The 20,916-nt window shown below is 36.4% G+C and overlaps 1 protein-coding gene across 2 annotated transcripts in view; it reads left to right on the plus strand.

The window, feature by feature from the left end:
* Positions 1-5,876: 5,876 nt before the first annotated feature.
* The window catches only part of plod2 (procollagen-lysine, 2-oxoglutarate 5-dioxygenase 2), a 33,917-nt gene continuing 18,877 nt past the window's right edge, over positions 5,877-20,916 (plus strand). For both annotated transcript variants that reach the window (XM_079260141.1, XM_079260142.1), the window contains exons 1-3: positions 5,877-6,016; positions 18,197-18,288; positions 19,132-19,268. In XM_079260141.1, the coding sequence (XP_079116267.1) occupies positions 5,914-6,016; positions 18,197-18,288; positions 19,132-19,268 (332 nt within the window). In that variant the 5' untranslated portion in view covers positions 5,877-5,913. The remainder of the gene's footprint in view (positions 6,017-18,196; positions 18,289-19,131; positions 19,269-20,916) is intronic.

Below are 20,916 nucleotides of genomic sequence, written 5' to 3' on the forward strand. Positions count from 1 at the left end.
ACAAAGCCGACTTTAGCATGTCGTAAACAGTTGTTGTTGCAGACTGCATGAGAATATAATGGATTTACAAGCCATGGATCAATTTTGTGAATCACTAACACCTCACTGTGGAAGTTTCAGGGTTGTGGACTGACACTGAGAATTGAAGTTAGAGAGGTACTGTCAGTCAGCGAATGCTCTATGGATTCATTTAGTGCAGGGCTGCTGCAGAGTTCTGAATCTCAGTTTTTCACCAGGTGTTTTTCCAAACCTTTACCAGAGACAGATTTGCAGAATGTAATATTCATTCTTTCATTCATTAGCCCTAACCGCGTAGTCTGATGAAGGGTCGCGGGGAAGCTGGAGCCTATCCCAGCAGTTTTTGAGCGAAGGCGGGGTACACTCTGGACAGCTCACCAGTCCATCGCAGGGCAGAATGTAATATCATAAATGATATTTGCAGATTAGTTTGATTAAAACGAACTTCCTCTGTTTGCCCGAGTAGTGTAGCTCGACTAAAATGATCTGAAATCTGTAAAAAATGCATTCATGAACAAATTCATGTACCTGAGATTTGTTTTTAATAATTCCTATTTCTACTATAGTCAGACTTGAAAGGTCCCATAGTATCCATAATTTCAACAATTTCATGGGGAGGTCAACAAGACCGTTTTCAAAATATATTACCGCAAATCCAGCGTTGGGTTGGTTAAATTTCAGTCATTTCAAACGTCACTCTAATGAGCTCTTTGGAGAACAGGCTGTTTATGCGTCTGAACCTTTAATCCAGGTGTCCAAAGTTGGTCCTGCTGCCAAGCATGTTTTCAATGTATCCCTATTCCAACACATCTTGCTTACAATAAATGGATCAGTCAATGAATTTTTTTTTTTTTTTTTTTTTTTTTTTTTTGTCTTGTCCAGCATTTAAGCAAGCAGACTAATGTTCTGGATGCTGTGTTCTGCTGTGATGCTGTGTTCTGCAAATTTATTTTGCCAAGGGGAACTTTTATAGATATAATGATCCCCTATTTCTTGATTCTTATTTTATTTTCCTATTTGTTTTGGATAATAGTTTGTATTACAGAGTTTATGCTGCTGGACCTGACCGGAAAGGACAGAAAGGGGGCAGAAAGAGAACAGAAAAGAGAACATAAAAAACAAAAGAAAGAGATCAATGTATACACGTATATGCACATACATACCCACCTACATATATATGTATATACACTCGCACATACATCATATATATATATATATATATATATATATATATATATATATATATATATATGCATACACACACATATACACATACACACATATACATACATACATACATACACATACATGCATACATACACATACATAAACATATATATATATATATATATATATATATATATATATATATATATATATATATATATATATATATATATATATATATATATATATATATATATATACACACAGACATACATATAGATACATACATACATATACATACACACACGCACACATACACACACACATACATACAAATACACACATATACATACATATATACATATCCATACACATACATACATACATACATACATACATATACATACATACATATATACACACACAGTCAATGAAACTCTGCATAATAACTGATTAATTTGAGTAGGATTTATTGGAGCAGGAACACATGGAAAACCTGCAGGATTATGGCCCTTGAGTACCAGAGTTGGACACCCCAACTTTAATCATTCATGAAGAGGTCCTTGTCCACGCCACTCCATGCTCCTCTTGGGGAGAGGATACAGCTTTTGCTGAAGCTTTCTTGGTGATTTTAGAAGTTAGGCTCAGCTACTCTGGTCAATGGCAGAATCCATCACCACGGGGAGTGGTTATTTCCCATCGTGAGGTCACAAAGGGAAAGATCTAAGACTCACCCGATTAAGTTCACTTAAACATAGTGCAAGTAAGAAAGGTGACAGAATTTCCTCACTTTTTGGGTCTCATATATAGTTTGTGGGGATACATATGACTGTTAGAAAACCTTTAAAAAGTGTTTTTTTCATAATAAAGTATCTTTAAAGAAAAATAAAATCAGATAATTTTTTTTTACAAAATCAACTTAACCATCTCAAATGCATAATTTTGCTTTTAATTTGTTCTCAATATATTTTTTTTTCCTTTATTTTTTGTTAGAGGCTTGGGTATCTTCTTAGAGTCTGCCTCCTCAATGAATCATCTGTTTCTTCTTGCCGTCTGATTAGACTTAAACAGACCTTGTAAACCCACTGTCTTCAAAACAGGACCAAAAATAGAGGATGGTTTGCAGTCATCAGGAAGCTTCGCACTGTGTTTAGTCTTTAATTCAGGCAAGGACAGTGAGAGCCACAGGCTTGGTTGTTGTATTTGGCAAAGGAATGAGCTAAAATATAAAAGGGGAGCATTAGAAACACAACACCTGTGAATTAGAAAGACTCCCAACTGTTTGAGCTTTCTTTCACATTTGATAAACAGCTGAATTTGGCTGCGTTTCTTGGTGTGCAGCAGTCCAGAGTGAACTAGCATTCACTGACACCCAGACAGAGTGGATATAATTGTATGCAGGTGTGCCTTGTTGTCCCGATGAACTCCAAGCTTTCCAAACCATCATCAGCCCACACGCCGCAACCGTTTCTTAGTTGCTGTATCTGCCCATTTTTGTGTAATTAAATGTAATTTTCTCACCCCACTCCACACTTACCCAAAGTTTTAACTTGTTGTCAGCCCCAATGCCACCATCATGGGCATGTCACACTTCTCCAAGAAACTCAGAAAGGTTAAAAACCTACAGACTGGGTTGTGATTCCATCTCTCCAGAAGACGACACTGATGGAATATTGAGCCACATATTTTTTCATGGTATAGTTAAGGCCAGAGAGCATTTTATAGGCTTTTTTCTAAATAGCTGGGTGTTTAGATTTGAGTCAATTAAATTAACTGAGATACAGCACCCCCCTCCCCCTCTACTGCATGCTGCCAAGATGCAACCATTCGGTCCTGCTTCACAAACACTTTTATTTTCCAACAGCAGAAAATTCCCTCACAAACCACAAGGCAAAAATGCCTGTTTAATATTCGCACTGAGCTGTTGAATTACACATTCCTGCTGCTATTGACTGCAAATCTAAAGACTTACACATTAGTACAGCTGCTAGGATAATGTCTGAGTCTTACGGAGGTAGATGATCTTTATTTTGGATGTGTGGCAGTTTGGGAAAAATACAGTGAATTTCATTGTGGTTTTTTTCTCATGACACACTAATTCCCATAAATGGGCTTACCCTGCGCTGAGTCCAGTGTCAGCTGCATGCTGAATTGCTGTAAAACGAGAGGTTGATGTCGAAGTCAAGTGTTTGCCTATATGTTGAGAATCCTGGCACAGTTCTCCATTTTCAGGGTTGATTGGGGCCTCACTGGAAACATGTTATTTAACTCATAAAAAAAAGCCTGCCTTCTGAGAACTCTACACTCAAAACCATCAAGGCAATGATGTCATACATAAAGAAATCTGCTGGCAGCAATCTGAACTGCCAAAAAGCAATGATTTGAGCTTGAGTGGATGAAGTTTTTCTTTGTATTTAACTATTTACTAGATTTATTAGAATCTTAATGAAAAGGCATAATTTCCCACATAACAAAAGTTTTACTTTTACTTTTGCATTCAAAGCCATAAACCTGGTGATGCCATTAAATCAAACAATCTGCTGGCAGTCATAGATGCCCTGCAAATAATTTGCCAGATAGAAATGGTTTTAGCCAGTAGGGTAGGGGGTAGCAGGCGGGAAGTCTGTTACTTTTAATAAGGATGGAGAGCCATAAATGAGACAAGGCATTTGGTTTCAAGGTCAAAGGAAACAAATATGCAATTTGACAGTAAATGGAAGCTGCATTCACTGTCTGGTTTCCTCATCTATTTCTTCACCCTACCGGGCATGGTCTGAGGAACCCGAGGAGCTCTGGGACTCCCAGTTTTGTCTCAGAAAATTGATGTAGATCTCTGAAGGGAAAACCAAATAAACACTATGAGATGCTTAAAAGCTGTATCGTGGCCAGAAAGAGACAAACTGGCAACATAGAGCTGCAAAAGGTCATTTTATAAACATTATATGTCAGCAGTACCAGTACAGTCTGGAATCTATTATTTTCAGTTGCTTGTATTGCACAATGATGTTTTGTCAGTGTTATAGCAAACCAGAAGCAATATGCAACAACTGAGAGTTCTGAACATATAAGGAAAAACTGCTCTTGCCCGTGTTGAAATCGCCTAAAATATAATATAACTAGATTAAGGTTTTGCATCTAAATGTTTACCTTTAAAATAATTTCTATCATGGTTTTGCATTTCTCGCAGCATTTATATAATGCATATGGACACATGTATTAATATATATGATTGACAAAATTACTGTAATTACTGTAATGACTGTAATGACACAAAATGATGCAAAAAGTCTTCAAAGACACCTCACACCTACACAATTTTTATAGCTTTGTAAATGTGTACTTTTACATTTGGGTGTTAAACTTTATGTATGGGAAGAAGGGGGGCTTTTGACTGTGCCCGGAGGCCAGTTGTGTCATAATCCATCCTAGCTCATTTTGTATGCAGAGTACTGTAAAACTGCTGCAGCAGCTCTGACATCTGCTTTGCCGTTCCCTACTTTGCTTTTCATCATGCTGCACATCTTTAATTGGCACATTAAAACAGATGAATGGAAACACCAAAACAACACTGCAAAAAGATTGAACTAAAAAGAAAATGAAAATTTACTGTATCAGTTAAAAGCAAATGTATCTAAGTGCATTGGAAAGATCAGCTGATTGTTTAAAGAAATCAACTTTCTGAATACAGAAAGGACTGCTACCATGATTAAAAGGGTACACTGCTGTAGTTTTTTTCACCAAAAGTCTTACGTTGTTTGTGACCCTATCTGTTGTTTTTTTCCACATCTGTGACGTGTTGCATCTTTTTATTCCAACCTCTTCCACAGCTTTCTTCTGCTTTTCTAAAATAATAAATTCTTGATAATGCTATTGCTTTACAAAATTTAAACAGCATGTTTTGTCAAGCCTCAATCAGACTAAGTGGTAAACATAATGAATGAATGAATGAATGAATGAATGTTTTGTCATAATAATTTATGGCATCTTTTAAAATAAACTCAAGAATATATGGGTGAAACAAGACTACAAAGAGAAGTAGTATAACTGACTAACAATAATAATAATAATAAGAAGAAGAAGAAGAAGAAGAAGAACGAGGAGGAGGAGGAAGAGAAGACGAAGAAGAAGTCTTAAATCACAGTTTGTTTTTAGTCTGAAAATGCTAAAAATCATTCAAAGATTAAAATTAATTCAAAGTTGAAAAAAACCCCAATAAGGCTGAAAAGTTTAATATTTTTTCTTTGTAGCTTCTTGTTTCTTGGTTTTGGTTTTGCTGCTGAAGTGGAACGGTGTTGCTGATCCTCTGAGGGGAGGGGACCGTAGGAGGGATATTTGGATTAGGGGGAAGGGGGGTTACAAATACAGCTGTGTTTAGTCAGACTTTCACGCTGGACGTCCCTGTGTCAGGGGTGAGCACTGTTCCTTCCTCCCTCCTCTCATCACAGCTTCTCCAGGAACCCGAGTGGCTGCTGCAGCAATTAAGGAACCACGCCTGTTGCTTTCTAATTTCTCCGACTTGTAGCACTTATTCCACCATTCCCTGGGGCAAAAGGAGTCGTGAAAAGGGCTTTGAGACCTCCTTGTTCAGAAAACGCAATACTTGTGGACTTTCCCTTTTTTTTTTTTTTTTTTTAATTATTCTATTATCGCGAGAGCCAACTGTAGGACCCTCTGAGGCTGATCGTGACCACTGGGAACTGAAAGCCCGTCGGTCACTCTGTCACAGTTATGGCGTATTTTACGTTTTGTGTGGTGTTTTCATGCTGGATCAAGTTAGCCCACTCAGTCTTTTCTATTGATACCCATCAAGGACCTGCGCCCATTCCCAAAGGTGAGAAACTCCAAACTTTCTTTTCTTTTTGCTCTGTGCGGATCTCCCAAGCTCACACACAGCCTGCAGCTCCATCCCATCTTCACAGCGTTCCTTATGCTGATCCAGCCATTAAACCGCATATGTTCTGGATGCGCTTCAGAGCTGTCATCCCGATTTCTGCAAATAAGGACTTACGTGTTTTCGAGATGTAATTTACCGGCTGCGTGATGTCGGTGTGTGTGAGGGGCAGGTTGCATGCCTGCGGCTCCCTGTGTGGGAATCTGAACGTGTCTGGCGCGTCATATGTTGGAGCGTGAAATTACATGATGCTGCTCGACACAAAAGCGTCGTCTGCGGCTTCTCACAGGCTGGTTTTTATTTCGTGTTATTGGTCTGCACCCAGTATACAAGCTTTTATGTACGTAAAATGGGCTGTAAACCACTTTCAGTCTTGAGGTTTTAAGTGAAAACCAGAACAAACAGTTAATAATAGCAAACAGATCAGATCAAATAGGTTATTTACAACTTGTTAGGTTAAATAGAAAGTGAGGTTACGATTGAGACACAAACAGTTGCTTGTAAACTTGTTATATTTGAAGGTTTAACCTATACTGAGCAGAAATTTAAACTTCAGAAGCAAGTTTCATTGACTTGTTTGAAAAATCCTGCCCCAGAAACATTTTGCTGGAGCTAAATCCCTCCAAATCACCCTGAAATCCACACAGTTGCATGTGAAAGTCTTTGACAGCTTGAAGGATAATTTTGCCAGATGAAAAGAAATAGTAGACAAATCTGCATTCAGAGATCGGAGAGGATGGAGGCTGCAAAATCTCATGCTGGACTTGTGTCCTGGATGCCAAAGTTAAAGCCACTTTGTCCTTTCCTCTTGCCGTTTTGTGAAGTTGAAGCAACAAGCCTATCTGGATGTTGCAAAGAGACACTAGCTGTGGTGAGCTGGCCTATGCATCTATAGTTTAGTTGAAAGTAATTAATGTTTGAAGGCTAAAAAAATGTTCTAGATTGAAAAAGCTTACAGTTTAAATATTTGAGACTTTCTACTCGATTACTAAAAATATTCATAACCATCTTATAATACATAGTCATCGTTTGGGATGTTCCAGCAGTATTGATGAAGCACATGACGACAAAATAAGCTCAAAATGTAACTCTAATTTCATCAGACATACGGTTTAGACATTCTTTTGTCTTTTTTTTTCTTTTCTTTTTTAATCATTACGTATTCATAATTTCTGTCAGCCTGTTTGCACCAAACACCCGATCTCACAGGTTAAATTGAAACTCCTGATGACACACCTATGCACATTACATAACACATTACCAGTGTTGAATACCAGCACAGCTGGTCTTGTATTGCATCTTTAAGTTCTCAGCCAAACAGATTTTATTTTGTTCCCAGATAAAGTCAGACTAATCTAAAGTGTTCCAGTGAAAATTGAAGTTGGCCAGCTGTGTGAAGATCTGAGCATTGCTTAGAGTAGTCAAAGTAAAGGAAGCACAAATCAACTCGCATTCTGAAAGCTCTCCTCCAGCTCTGGTCTGTGAGCACACTTCCAGCGGTTGCAGCTCAGACACAAACAGACTGATTCAGCTGTGAACGGGGGCAGTGGAGGAATGTAGAGCTCTGCCCTTTTCTCACCAGTGTGCACCTGGCTCGTCACTGTGAACAGCGGACGTGGCTGTTGGTTTGTCAGTTTTGGAAAGTTACAAAAATTGGGCTGTGTAGACCCCCACTGTCCAGCCACCTAAAAGGGACCTTTCATTTATGTTTGACTGTTTGAACAGCACTTCTGAAAGCATTTGAGATTTAACATGTAGGTCTTATGGTGTGAGGTTGAGTCTCTACACACTTCTGTGCAGGACTAACCCAAAAGCATGCTGAAGATGGAATTGAAGGCTGATTCATAATCACTGTGATTTGATAGTTTTCACTTTCAGAATAATATCTATAATAGTTTTTTTCTCAGAATGTGGTTGACATGAACCAGGCTACTAGAAACTTCTCATTTCACAGAGAACAACCATTCTCCAGCGCTCGAAGCAACTTTTCCCCACATGCTTTGCAAACTATGAATTTTAAACATGAAGACGTGACTGGCTCCTTACTTCTCTGTATCAAGAGAGAAATATTAGATGACAGTATTCACATGGATAGCATACAGTTATTTGTCTTTATGAATGTTTAATCAAAGGTTAAATAACAATACTATGATGGACTGGTGACCTGTCTGGGGCGTAACCTGCCCTTCGACCCTTAATTTGTACTAAACGGTTAAGAAAATGGGTGACTGACTGGATTACTCCATCGCTTATGATATGGTGGACTGTTCCACCATCCCACAGACAAGACGTTTATATTAGACCTTTCCCAGACACCCCTGACATGTCAGCAGGGATCACTTTATAGAGCAGTGAAGGAAACTCCACCTACAGCTGTCTATGCCTTATATATACACCATAAATTGACGTTCTCTATTGCTTGTAATACCAGCCTAACAAACTAACAAACCCCTTTGGCAGGTCAAAGCTGTAATCATGCCTTATGACATTGTCACTATATCACCACAAGGTTGGTTCTGTGGTTCCTTCCCAGTCAAACACGTTTTGTGCTGTTTTTCTACGTAACTGTTTCTGATGTATTTTCTGCCAACTGTATTAAATAGCTAAGTAGTGCAAGAGCCAAGCACCTGTGATGCAAAGGGCTTCCCCTAGGGAATGCTGAAACAAATGAACAGTAAATGTAATTGTGTTAGGGCTGTATCGAATGTACACGTTTTTTTAAGGCAAATCAGGACTAGTTTTATTTGTATAGTACAGTTCAACAACAGGGTGATTCAGAGTGCTTTACACTGAAACATTTGAGAAGTAGAAGCATAATTGAAAAATTAAAAAAAAAACAAAATAGCAAGACTAAATTTGCTGGACTAAGAAAATCCACGTCTGAAGCTGGGAATTGCACAACTGTTTTCAAGCTTTTGCTGGCTGAGCTTTGCGCTGATACAACTAGAGATGCTCTGCTCAAACTGCAGGATCCTGTTCTAATATCAGATCTTTGCTTTAAATTGTGGATGTTATCATCAGTTTAATAAATCATACAGTGAAATAAGAATATTTATGGTAACATCCAGGTAAAGCAGAGAAATCACTTTGCAATTAGGAGAAAAAATAAGGAAGTAACGTGCCGAACTATGACCTGTTGCCCTTTCTTCAATACTCTTGAGTGAACCATTAATGTAACCTGTACAGGAGTAAAGTTGGAAAACTGCAGGACAATTAAAGCAAAAAACAGTGAAAAAACAAGTTATTTTCAACAGCCTTTTAATGAGCTTTCAATTTTTTTTTAATTTATTTTTTTTTTGCATTGAACTTTGTTGCTTGTTATTGCATATATTGTAGATTTAAAAATGTGACATTATATGCCAAGTTATTGGGGGAGCAGTGCTGGTCTCACTCCCAGCAGCAAACATAGTCAAAACGTAATATTATGGAATTATGATTTTTTTTCTAGTTAAAAGAATCTTTCACAAAACATACATTAGCTAATTATGCAGAACACAGTTTAACCGAGAACCACATGTAGCTGAATTAACAGTGTTTTCTTTCCACACAAGCAGATTACAAATGCTGCAGCGAAACCTAAGTAAACGACTATCCTAACTGCTGGTGCCCCGTGCGAGACAATCATTAGAAATGCCTTTGTTTGGTAAAACAAATGAGCTATTTCTGATTCAAAATGACGTCTGATGGAGCTAGTTTCCTGGCACACAGCTGGTGACATCATGCCACATCCTAAGGCTAACGTGCCTGTGATTTAACACGTGTAATTGAAAATCCAGCTCTGCTCTGTGGGTATGCTGCATCGCTCTTGTGTTATGGAAATTGTGTGTTTTATCGATCAGCATGATCTTGTAACATCAATAGAAAATGTAGTTATATTTAGGCAATGAGAAACAAAACCAGTAATTTTAATTTAGAAGTCCATGAGAAGTTGAGTCTTTCTATTCCCATGTGTATTAGTCCTTTGAATCTACTTTTTAAGCCTAATAGCTACCACATGAATCACTTACCTAACAACAAAGTCATTTGTTACTGTAGGTTAGAAGGCAGGCCTGCATGTCTAGGGTTACAAGCTTTAGGTATCACAAGTACCACTTCAGTGCCAAATGCGTCTGTGGTCACATTAAAGTTCTAATGCTTTTTAAAGCTGGAAAACCTTTAGGATAAAAACTGTAGGTTGAAAAACTGGTTTCTATGTTTATCTGAGGGCAGTTTTATATACGAACATAAAACTATATGTGTATATATATATATATATATATATATATGTATATATATATATATGTATATGTATATATATATATATGTATATATATATATATATATATATATATATATATATATATATATATATATATATATATATATATATATATATGTGTGTATATATATATGTATATATATATATATGTATATATATATATATATATATATATATATATATATATATATATGTATATATATATATATATATATATGTATATATATATATATATATATATATATGTATATATATATATATATATATATATATATGTATATATATATATATATATATATGTATATATATATATATATATGTATATATATATATATATATATATGTATATATATATATACATATATATATATATATATATATATATATATATATATATATATATATATATATATATATATATGTATATATATATATATGTATATATATATATATATATGTATATATATATATATATATGTATATATATATATATATATATATATATATATACATATATATATATATATATATATACATATATATATATATATATATATACATATATATATATATATATATATATATATATATATATATATATATGTATATATATATATATATATATATATATATATATATATATATATATATATATGTATGTATGTATGTACATATATATATATATATATATATATATATATATATATATATATATGTATGTATGTATGTACATATATATATATATATATATATATATATATATATATATATATATATATATATATATATATATATATATATATATATATGGGAATATTGCTGTTCATATAAGCAAAACCATTGTCTCGGAAAATGAATACAGAATATATTAAACAACTTTTACTTTCCCTACAACCTGACAATTTTGGGGGATTCTTGAGGTAAAAAAAATGTTTATTTACTGGACTGATCAAACTAGAACATGGGTTTGTGCTCTCTGGTCAGAACAATGAGAATCCTGTTTTCCTTAGATTTTAAGGCCATGGCACATTCTCTTGATACCCCCCTTTTCTCTCTTCAAAATATGCTTACTTAAGCTAAGTCCCAGCCAGTGAGTCAGAACTTTTGCTCATCGAAGTGTGAAAGTTTACCTAGATGGCTGAACCCTATGTGGTGCAGAGAAAGAGGGCAAATGAAAGATCACTTCTCCTTTCTTGGAGAAGAGCTTTAGCAGCACCATTTGAGCGACATTCCTCTCCTTCTGAATATTTCATACAGGAATGCAAAGAAAATATGCTGTGTTTACTCTGACTGGACACTTATCCTCTGAAACCACAGTTGGAAAAACAACAAAAAAAACTCCCCTACTGAGCGCTCACTTCTGTCTCCTAGCCGTCCTTCATCATTGTTGAACATGGTGATGACATAAAAATGAGATTTCTTTTATTTTAAGATGTTTCTGTGCCCTGAGGCTGAGTGAGACAATAAAGCATTACTTTCCAGCCATTGATACTTGAACAACAAAGCCATATTATATATGTAATAAAGCCAAATATCACACAAAAGACTCCATTCCGTGGTGAGTGAGATCTTTTTTGCATCAGTTCTCTAAAGAAAGTGCTGGAATCTCGTAAACATCCAAATCTAAAACATGTTTTCTTCTGAATGTTTCAACCAATGGAGTTTGATCAAAATCCAAATAAATTGTGTTGACATTTTGTCAGAAACACAGAAAGCTTTTTAACTAAAACTGCATTTTGATCGAATCATTTAACAATCATAATCATTTGTCCCTATCTGTTTGTCTTTTCAGTCTCTTAGGTGGGATTCACAAGGATGTGTTTGTGGCAATTGAGAGGTTTAACTTTAACTTCTCGGTCACTTTAATGAGGTGAACGCTTGCGTGCTGCAAAATGTGATTCTCACTGAGTCTGTTAGGCATAAAAAAAAGACCACAAAGGGAAAAAGAGATATGACTCTTTGCGGACTGATGAGAACCAGTTATAGCTGGAGATCTGAATGCTGGTGAGTTAGCCACATTAGCAAATGATAGCTAATCTAGCACTACAGATGTTTCCATCACAAATTGGATCAGTGGTTCCCAAAAATGTTGTTTTTTTTTGTAGGATTTCTTTTCATTGACAATATCAAGCCCCCCACTCCACCACTGCCATGTGCACCCCAAGACTTACAATGAGACTTACAAAAGAAGTGCACCACCAAATAGTATAGTTTAGCAGAGAAATACTCTTTAGTTTTCTTGTCTGCTGCTTCATCAGTCATATTTGAATATGATCCATATAGGGAAGTATTGATTTTCCCACTACAGCACGGATTTTTAGAGCGTGAAACTCTTCATGATACTTTATATGTGATGAGTTTAACTGCTGACTTGATGTATACTGCTTTAGTAAAACATCTGGTGTACACGACAGCTAAGTAATTTATTTTTGAAGTAATCAACAGATTGTGTTCAATATGAGAAGTCTTTGTAAATGCTGTCAGCTGCTAATATTTTGAGACATACGACACTTGGTGGTTTCTTTTTACTCACCAACAGTTATGTTGCCAGGACACAGTAACAGGTCGGGCTATTGATTATTTATCAAGTAAGTTTGAATTTATAAGTGGCGATTAATAATTTAATATTTGACCCATATCAAAGTAGATTTGATAAAATACCATGAAAGTATCTTCTTAAAAATGTTGTGACTTAAAACACTTGATAATGAGTCTACTGAGTTTAATCCAGCTGCAGACGATGTCTTTAGGGGAAGAGGACAAATAGGGATGTATGTTTCCTGCAAAGTCTTGATCCAGTTTCTGGAATTATCCAAGCTGGTGTAAACGGTTGATTCAACGTAACATCTGACACATCTTCCTTTCTTCATAATATTGTTGAACTATTTTCTTATGTCCATCATTCTACAAGGCTACTACTTCATTAATGACTTTGCGCCAAAATTTGCAATAACTAATGGAACATAATGAATCATTTAAAGTACCCTGAGATTTGATGGTTATATATGCACATAGTTATATAGACAAACGCATACAAACACAACTTGCAAATATCTTGAGAGATAAGAGCCAAAAGAGCACAAACAGAAAAGGTTTCTATTGCATTGTAATTATTGTGATTTAGTACTATAATACCATAATTAAATCATCAAAAGTCAATAAATTACGATAAAAAGGCTAGTGAGGGTCTTGGCCACTGGTGCCTGCCTGTAGCACTGGCTCTGCCCACCATTGTGTTGGAGCAAGATTTCTCATCATATTTTCTCAACCTTTTTAGTTGTTGAAATGTCTGTTGTTGATTTATCATTATTTACCGTATGTCTTCCCATGGTACTTTCTCAAACTTATCCATATTTGCTGGCAGTGCAAAAACTTAAAATTATGTATTGTGTAACTGTAAAACATCAAGTGAACATCTGCAACAGACAAAATCTGTCATTTTTTGGTTTTTGGTTTGGATATTTAGTTATTTTCTTGCTGCTTATCTGTGGTCGGGTCACAGGGGCAGCTGCTTAAGCAGGAGCACAGACTTTCCTCGCCCACTTTTTCCAGCTCATCCCATTCCCAGGCCAGCCAGGAGATGTATTCCCTCCAGCACATCTAGGGTTTTTTCCTGGGGTCTCTTCCCAGATAAACATGGCAGGAACATCATACCAAGGAGGCGTCCATGAGGCATTCTTACCAGATGCCCTAGCCACCTCATTTGCCCCCCACACGCTTTTCAACTAAATGTTTTATACATACTTTATAATCGCACAATCTGGAAATTGTTTTGACAATTGGCAAATGTAAACTTAAATATAAAGTGGTTACAGATTGTGTGTCAGTGCTGGAAGACTGATCATTCTGAATGTTTTTCACAAATGATATTTAAGCTGGGTCTGACCATTTTGCTTTTCTGGCGATTGGTTCAAAGTGCACTTCCGTTGGCTGAAAGCATCTGAGGTAGGCTCCAGCTCCCCCCATGACCTATGAGGTGACTGTGAATCGAAAGGAATTTTATCACCAGAGGTTTTGTATGGAAAAGCCACAAAGGACACTTTCCAAAGTGTTTGAATAGCACATGTAGTGTCAAAACTAAATTGTACCTCTCAGCCCTTTTAAATCAAAACTGGTTTGCATCCCCACGGTGCACTTAAGAGAAGGGTTGCTGGTTTGGATGTACTCATGTGGCCTGTGTGTTTAAGACAGAAGTCAAACATGTGATTCTATAAGGTCAGGCAAAGTCATTGAAGGATATACAACTCTTTTTTTTTCTCATGGGAAATGTCAGAATGACATAAGAAGCAACAAGGGTTTTATATGCAGAACGGCTGCTAAAACATGACTTTAGTGCAGTTGAAATTAAAATCATACTAAGTCCAGTACACTCAGAGCGTGGAATATACCACTGTCTTCCATTGTACAAGTACAAACAAAACTACTGGTTATAAATTTGCGTTTTATGAGAAAACATAAACTGTCCATTAAAGAGAAATAGTGAACATGTGTCCTGGCTTGAAACAGGGTATCACTAAATATGGAACTTTGTGAAGATTTTTCAAATGTTGCCAGGAAATCCCAAACAGACGGCAAAGAAAACAGAAGGATGCTCAGAGCTGTAATAAAATCTCCAGGATCTCTCCAGAAACAACTTTCCATCAATATGACTTTATCATTTTTAATTTGTTAAACTATTTATTTGCTGTTAACATAAATAATGCCAAAGTGTTAACAATTATTTCCAGATTGAAAAAATATAAAAAAGACAAATGTCTTTTCCTCATAGTATTCAGTATTGAACATGTAATTTGCATGTCTGATTGCCTGACCTGGGCTCAAACTTTGCTTGTCATTGCCTCTCTGGTGCTTGGAAACGAGAAGCTTGGAAATCTTTCCTGCAAGAAAAAGAATCACCTGTTTTACAATGCTGTAAGGGAAATGTGTTTTCCAGATGACGGAAACATCATCCCCCTATGTGCTAACATCCTCCTTTAAGCCAAGAACATGAACAGAGAACACCTATTGCTCAGAATAATCCTCCTGAACGGTACTTCGTGTTTAACTCACTCTCCTGAACTGACTTTTACATGCCATATGTTAGGATATCATTAAGGCATCTTTACATACTGTAGTTCCAGTATAAACAAGGTTATTTCCAACCTGTAACAGATTGTCTGTGTCTGTATGTCTGTGGCTGGGTGATGAAAGGGCTAAAGATGAGACTAAGATGAGAAACTGTCTATGCCATAATTGCTGAAAATGAATAGAAAAGAAGACTGCTTGTAACTTTTACCTAATTGCGCTCTTAACTTTGATGTACCTTAGTGGTAATAATGAGGTTTAAGTACAAATTAAGCTAGGAAACTAAATTAACTGGAGTCAATCTTCTCATGATAAATTGGTTTTGATCCAAATAGTTTGCTTCACTTCTTCAAGTATTCCCAAATGTACAGGATTAGATGTACAGTTTTTCTGGAGCTCCATCCAGCTGGGCATGGCTGGAAACCCTCAGAATGAAGGCACCAGTGAGGTATTCTGATCAGCTGCTCAAACCATCTCAGCTGGCTCTGTTTGACACAGTAGAGCAGTGTCTGTGGTTAAAACTCTTCTTAGAACACTTTATCTTGTTTCTTAAGGTTGAACCCATAAATATGTGGAGAAAACCAAATTCTGCTTCTTTTATCCAAGATTTTATTCTTTCAGCCAATACAGAGAATTTAAAGCTGAGTTAGGTAATCTTGCTCAGACACATTTTCTTTTTTTTTTTTTTACTCTGGATGAATTGGTTCCTCATCCTGATAGTAGTCTGTACATTTTGTAATCATGAACAATACGAAATATAGTTAGACCCCTCAGTTTACTGTAAAGTGTAAAATCTCTGACCAATCAAATGGCCGAATTGAAGTTGTTCATTTCTTATGTTTCGTAAGCTTCTTCTCCTGGCTCTCCCCCTCCCGCAGTGCATACCTGATCGCCGCACCCTGCATATAAATAGCGTGTTAGGATGAAAATACAAAGTAGTGAAGAATAAACTCGGATGGCAAACATGGCCTTTAAAAAAGTTGCTGGATCCAAACGATGATCTGGATCACCACCAAAATTAAATCAATTCTTTTTCACATTTCCAACAACTCCTGAACATTTAAATGAAAACCATCCATACAGTTTTGAGTTATCTTGAACAAAAACAGACGGATAAACGCTAGTAAAAACATAACCTCCTTGGCGGAGGTAAGAAAAAAAGCCTTGTATCACGCAAGGAGCAAAACCAGAGGGGGAGGAGCCAAGACGGGGTGCTACTTTCACATCTTGCTAGCTCCCCAACATTACCTACCCAAGCTTTAAAGGAGCAGGATTATTGACTTGCTGGTAAATCCTCGCCTTCCACTGTCTCTTAACCACAAGTATCCATCGAGCTGTTTATTTACCAACATACTGAAACAGTGTTGTGTCTATCAGTCAAACAGCTGAAGGCGAATGGCTGCTTAGTGAAGCACGACACAATAGGCTACATGACAATCCATATAGCACGCAGTGGTTCTATAAAATTATATACACTATAGTGAATACCTAGTTGCTACATACTTTATGTACTGTATATGCAGGATGTATATGCATGTGAAACTCCTGATGCTCCACATTGTCTTTATGTGGGACTAATCCTGGCACTATATCTAGTAATAAAGACTAAATTTGAACAAATGCAGCCAAGCCATGCAGTAGAAAACAAGTGAAGATTTTACCAAATGGAAATGCCATATCCACATTCTTATGAGCTGTCCTTCTTTATTGTTTGACTATTTTTTTTGTCTTTTCTTGAAATGTGCAAAGCAGTCAACACAAGAAAAATGAAGTTCGGACTAAATCCCATTGCCATATGAATTTTTCTGTATAATAAAGGTTTACTACAGTTCCTTAACTTTGCTCTTGGGCAACATGAACTTTGAATCAAGTTTCCAGAAGGCTTTTGAGAGACTGATATGTTCTCTCTCAGTTGTGACTCCCTCTATGTGCCATTGACCAATAAATAATTTACAAGGCTTTGGTGATGTGTATTAAACAGAGAGCAGATTGCCTGTTAAAGCGTGACACGAAAAGCGGGATTAATGTTTAAGTAGGCCTGTAAAATGATATGAAAGTGCTATTAATTTAATTGTGTTGGCCTGTTTGAGGACTAGCACACACTAACGTTGCATGTGGTAAAATGTAAGCTGGGAATGAATTAAAGCCTCCCCTTTGTGCAATAACAGGTTTCAATTAACACAATCCAGAGATCCTGGGTACTTCCTTCCTTGAGTGAAAGCAACAGACGGAACATTGCTGATTAAAGCTGCTCAGCGTGTTGAACAAAACAAACAGAACAAGTGAAAACCAGCTGCATTAATGCGGCCTACAGGTTCATGTTAGACTAGGGCAAGATTTGTATTTGGTTAACCCTTCCTCCAACCTCAAATTTCAGCACTCATAGCCACTGGAAATGTCCTAGAGGTTTGTGGGAGTTCTTTAACCCCAAGAGGAAGAAGATTATTGAGTCTGTCTTTTAAAATATGCTTCTGTTTTTGAATCCAATCAAAACTACAGTAGTCGTTCCTAATTTGAGACACAGGCTTAGACTGCTAAACCAAATAGTCACCAGCATGTTGACACAGGTTTGAGGTTTACAAGGGGACACGGTTCACAGAAGTGGGAATCTCCATGCTTATATTTAAGCTTAAAACAATATGCACATTTATGTGGATATTTTTTTTAACTGAAGCCAAATTGTTGCAACTTCAGATGTTTCAGTTTTCATCTTCATTCCACCATCCCCATAATTTTCTAGCCATAAAATATGTGATGACCATAAAGTTGCTGAAGATTTACCCTTCTATCCTTTGCAGAAAAGCTGCTCGTCCTAACTGTTGCAACGGAGGAAACGGATGGATTCCGCCGCTTCATGCAGTCTGCTAACTATTTTAATTACACTGTGAAGGTAAGATTGTCTTCTCATTTTCTAAAACTCTTCCCACAAATCATCCTTTTGGTTCTTTCAGACAGAACTCACACAGACACTGTGGCAAAAGCTTTTGGCACACACTTGCCAGGACTGATTGACTTTGTTAAAGGAAACAATTAAGTGTAAAGAGCTGCAAAAACAACCATCCCAAAGGGATACTCCAAAACGTTGGTTCAGAATTCCCCTCTGTGGTCAAAACAAGTAGTAAAAACTTTTTTTTTTTTAGCTTGTTGCTCAGTTTGTGCTCTGCTTGCGTTTGAAACCTCACGCGTGTGTAATTGTTTTGCACCAGTTTGGAATCAGTGTTACCCAGGCAGACACTTGGAGTATTCTCAGTCTTTCTGTGAGGCTGACTTTCTATGAGAAGTGGCTTCAAATTGTCATACTGACAGCCCTAAAATGCATTTTTACAGGAAAAAAAACACGAATCTGATCATATTACGTGGACACAGGTGTTACTGTTGAACTACAGGCAATTTGACCTTTTGGATTTTCAGTTTAAGGTACTTAAATTGCAAGTCAGAAACGAACAGACTACAAATGTAAATGCATGTTAACCAAACAATTTTATTCCAGCAGCATTTATACAAAACAGTCTATAAAATGTACTTTACTCTGAATATAAAGGTGACTAACAAGGTATCATAATGTCAAAATATTGGAATTCGATTAAAGGGTTTTCAGGTAAATGTGTAAAGAACCCAATTACAAAAGAAGACAGATGAATATTTTAGAAGATGGATATTTTTTAATGGCTTATTTTTGTTTTTTCAGTCAGGTAACGCTGTCTACTCTTTGCCGTTATGCATTCTGTCTCAGGTGTTGGGAATGGGAGAAGCCTGGAAGGGGGGTGACGTGGGTCGATCTATTGGTGGAGGGCAAAAAGTCAGACTACTGAAGGCAGCAATGGAGGCTCTGGCTGACCAGGAGGATCTTATTATTCTGTCTGTGGATAGGTACGTTGCTAATAAAAATATTATCAGCTTTCTCTGTCTTGCATGGAACATTTATCATGCCTACCTCAACCTGGCACAGCATTTATATGTGAAGCAGTTGTTTCATTTAATATGTAATAATAGGTTTACCATTTTCCTCATCACCAGTTTGACCTTTGATCTGATTTAGTTTTAATTTCTAACCCAGAAGTGGATGAAGAGCAGCTTTAATTCTAGTTTAGAACTAATTTTCATAATCACAGACTGTAATAATAGCTTAGAAAGCCATATCTCCTAAGTGAGAGGTGTTTTGTGAATCAAAATAACCCCCCCCCAAAAAAACACCAGTACTCATTCAGGCAAAGGCATTATTATATGTGAGCAGAGCACTTCTCACATGCAGGCAGGTAAATTATGAGCTTTCGAGGCCAATGGAAAGTTTCACTGAGGTAACGTAAGTGGTTTAGAATAATAAGTGCTTTGAAAAACATTTTTCTTTAAATAGAGTGAAAGATAATAATATTTACTGTACCATATCCCATAATGGTGTTAGCCACCTCTGCTGTGCAAAGCTGTCACACCCTGGAAACAGGTAATCAGAATGTAATTTTCTGTCTTTAGAAGAAGTGATTGTAGTTTAATAAACTGCTTGTGCACTTCAGTAGATTATGAGTTTTTCAAAAGTATTTTAATGTCTTTAATCCTGCACGGCCACCCAGACTGGTTTGGTAGTTTCTGCTTCTGATACAGGAACAGCAATGGAAGCTATTTAAAATCTGCATAAATTACAAACACAAAATGCATTTTTTTTTTTTTTTTTTTTTTTTTTTTTTTGCATTTTGAGTTAAACAAGATATACAACTTTTCTCATCAACAAACACCACATCTTTGTAATGTCAGATAAAACTGAAGAAATAGTGGTTAAAATCCAAAACAACATCCCCTGAGCAGTTAAATCTGACCATATTTTGTACTTTTATATCTGTTCCTGAAGCTAAATGGTTTAATATTTCTTTAAAGCGACTGTGAGTCATTTTGTGAATCACAGTAATTCAAGTCACACAGGCAGAGGGAGCACAAAAGGGAAACTGTTAGTTTCCTCTCCGGATTATCTTGAATTTATTTCTGTGCAGTTCTTAGACATTGTCGTCAATGCTTTAAAGACTGGAGGTCAATTTATACAAGAAGTAATTGTGATTTATGAGATTGCAAGTCACAAGGGATACTTGTATGAACATGTGTTTGCCAGATGTGGATAGCGCACACTCACTTCCTCACCTATGATATATTTCCCCTCGTCATCGTGGCCTCAACTTTCACTTTTGCTGCCATCTTTTACAGTCACTATTTTTTTTTCTTTTACTTTTGGATTTGTCCATTTCAGGCCATTTATAGTTCATACTAACAGAGTCAAAGCTGTATTTAATATTTTATTGTTGGTGGCTTACAGATTATTGTCTCATCGTAACGGTGACTTCACACCTCAAAGAAATAAAATTGGCAGATATATTAAGAGTTTCCACGTACTAAAATATCTGCCCTTAGGGTAATATCCCCATAAACACATTACTGTGTGGCCTGTGTGATGTATGCATGCATCTTCACAGTATGTTCATTCCCTGTTTTTAAAATAGCTGACTAAATAAGCTCACTTGCCTTTGCAACTCAT

Source organism: Telmatherina bonti, assembly GCF_933228915.1.
Source record: "Telmatherina bonti genome assembly, chromosome: 20".
In the NCBI taxonomy this organism is placed as follows: Eukaryota; Metazoa; Chordata; class Actinopteri; order Atheriniformes; family Telmatherinidae; genus Telmatherina; species Telmatherina bonti.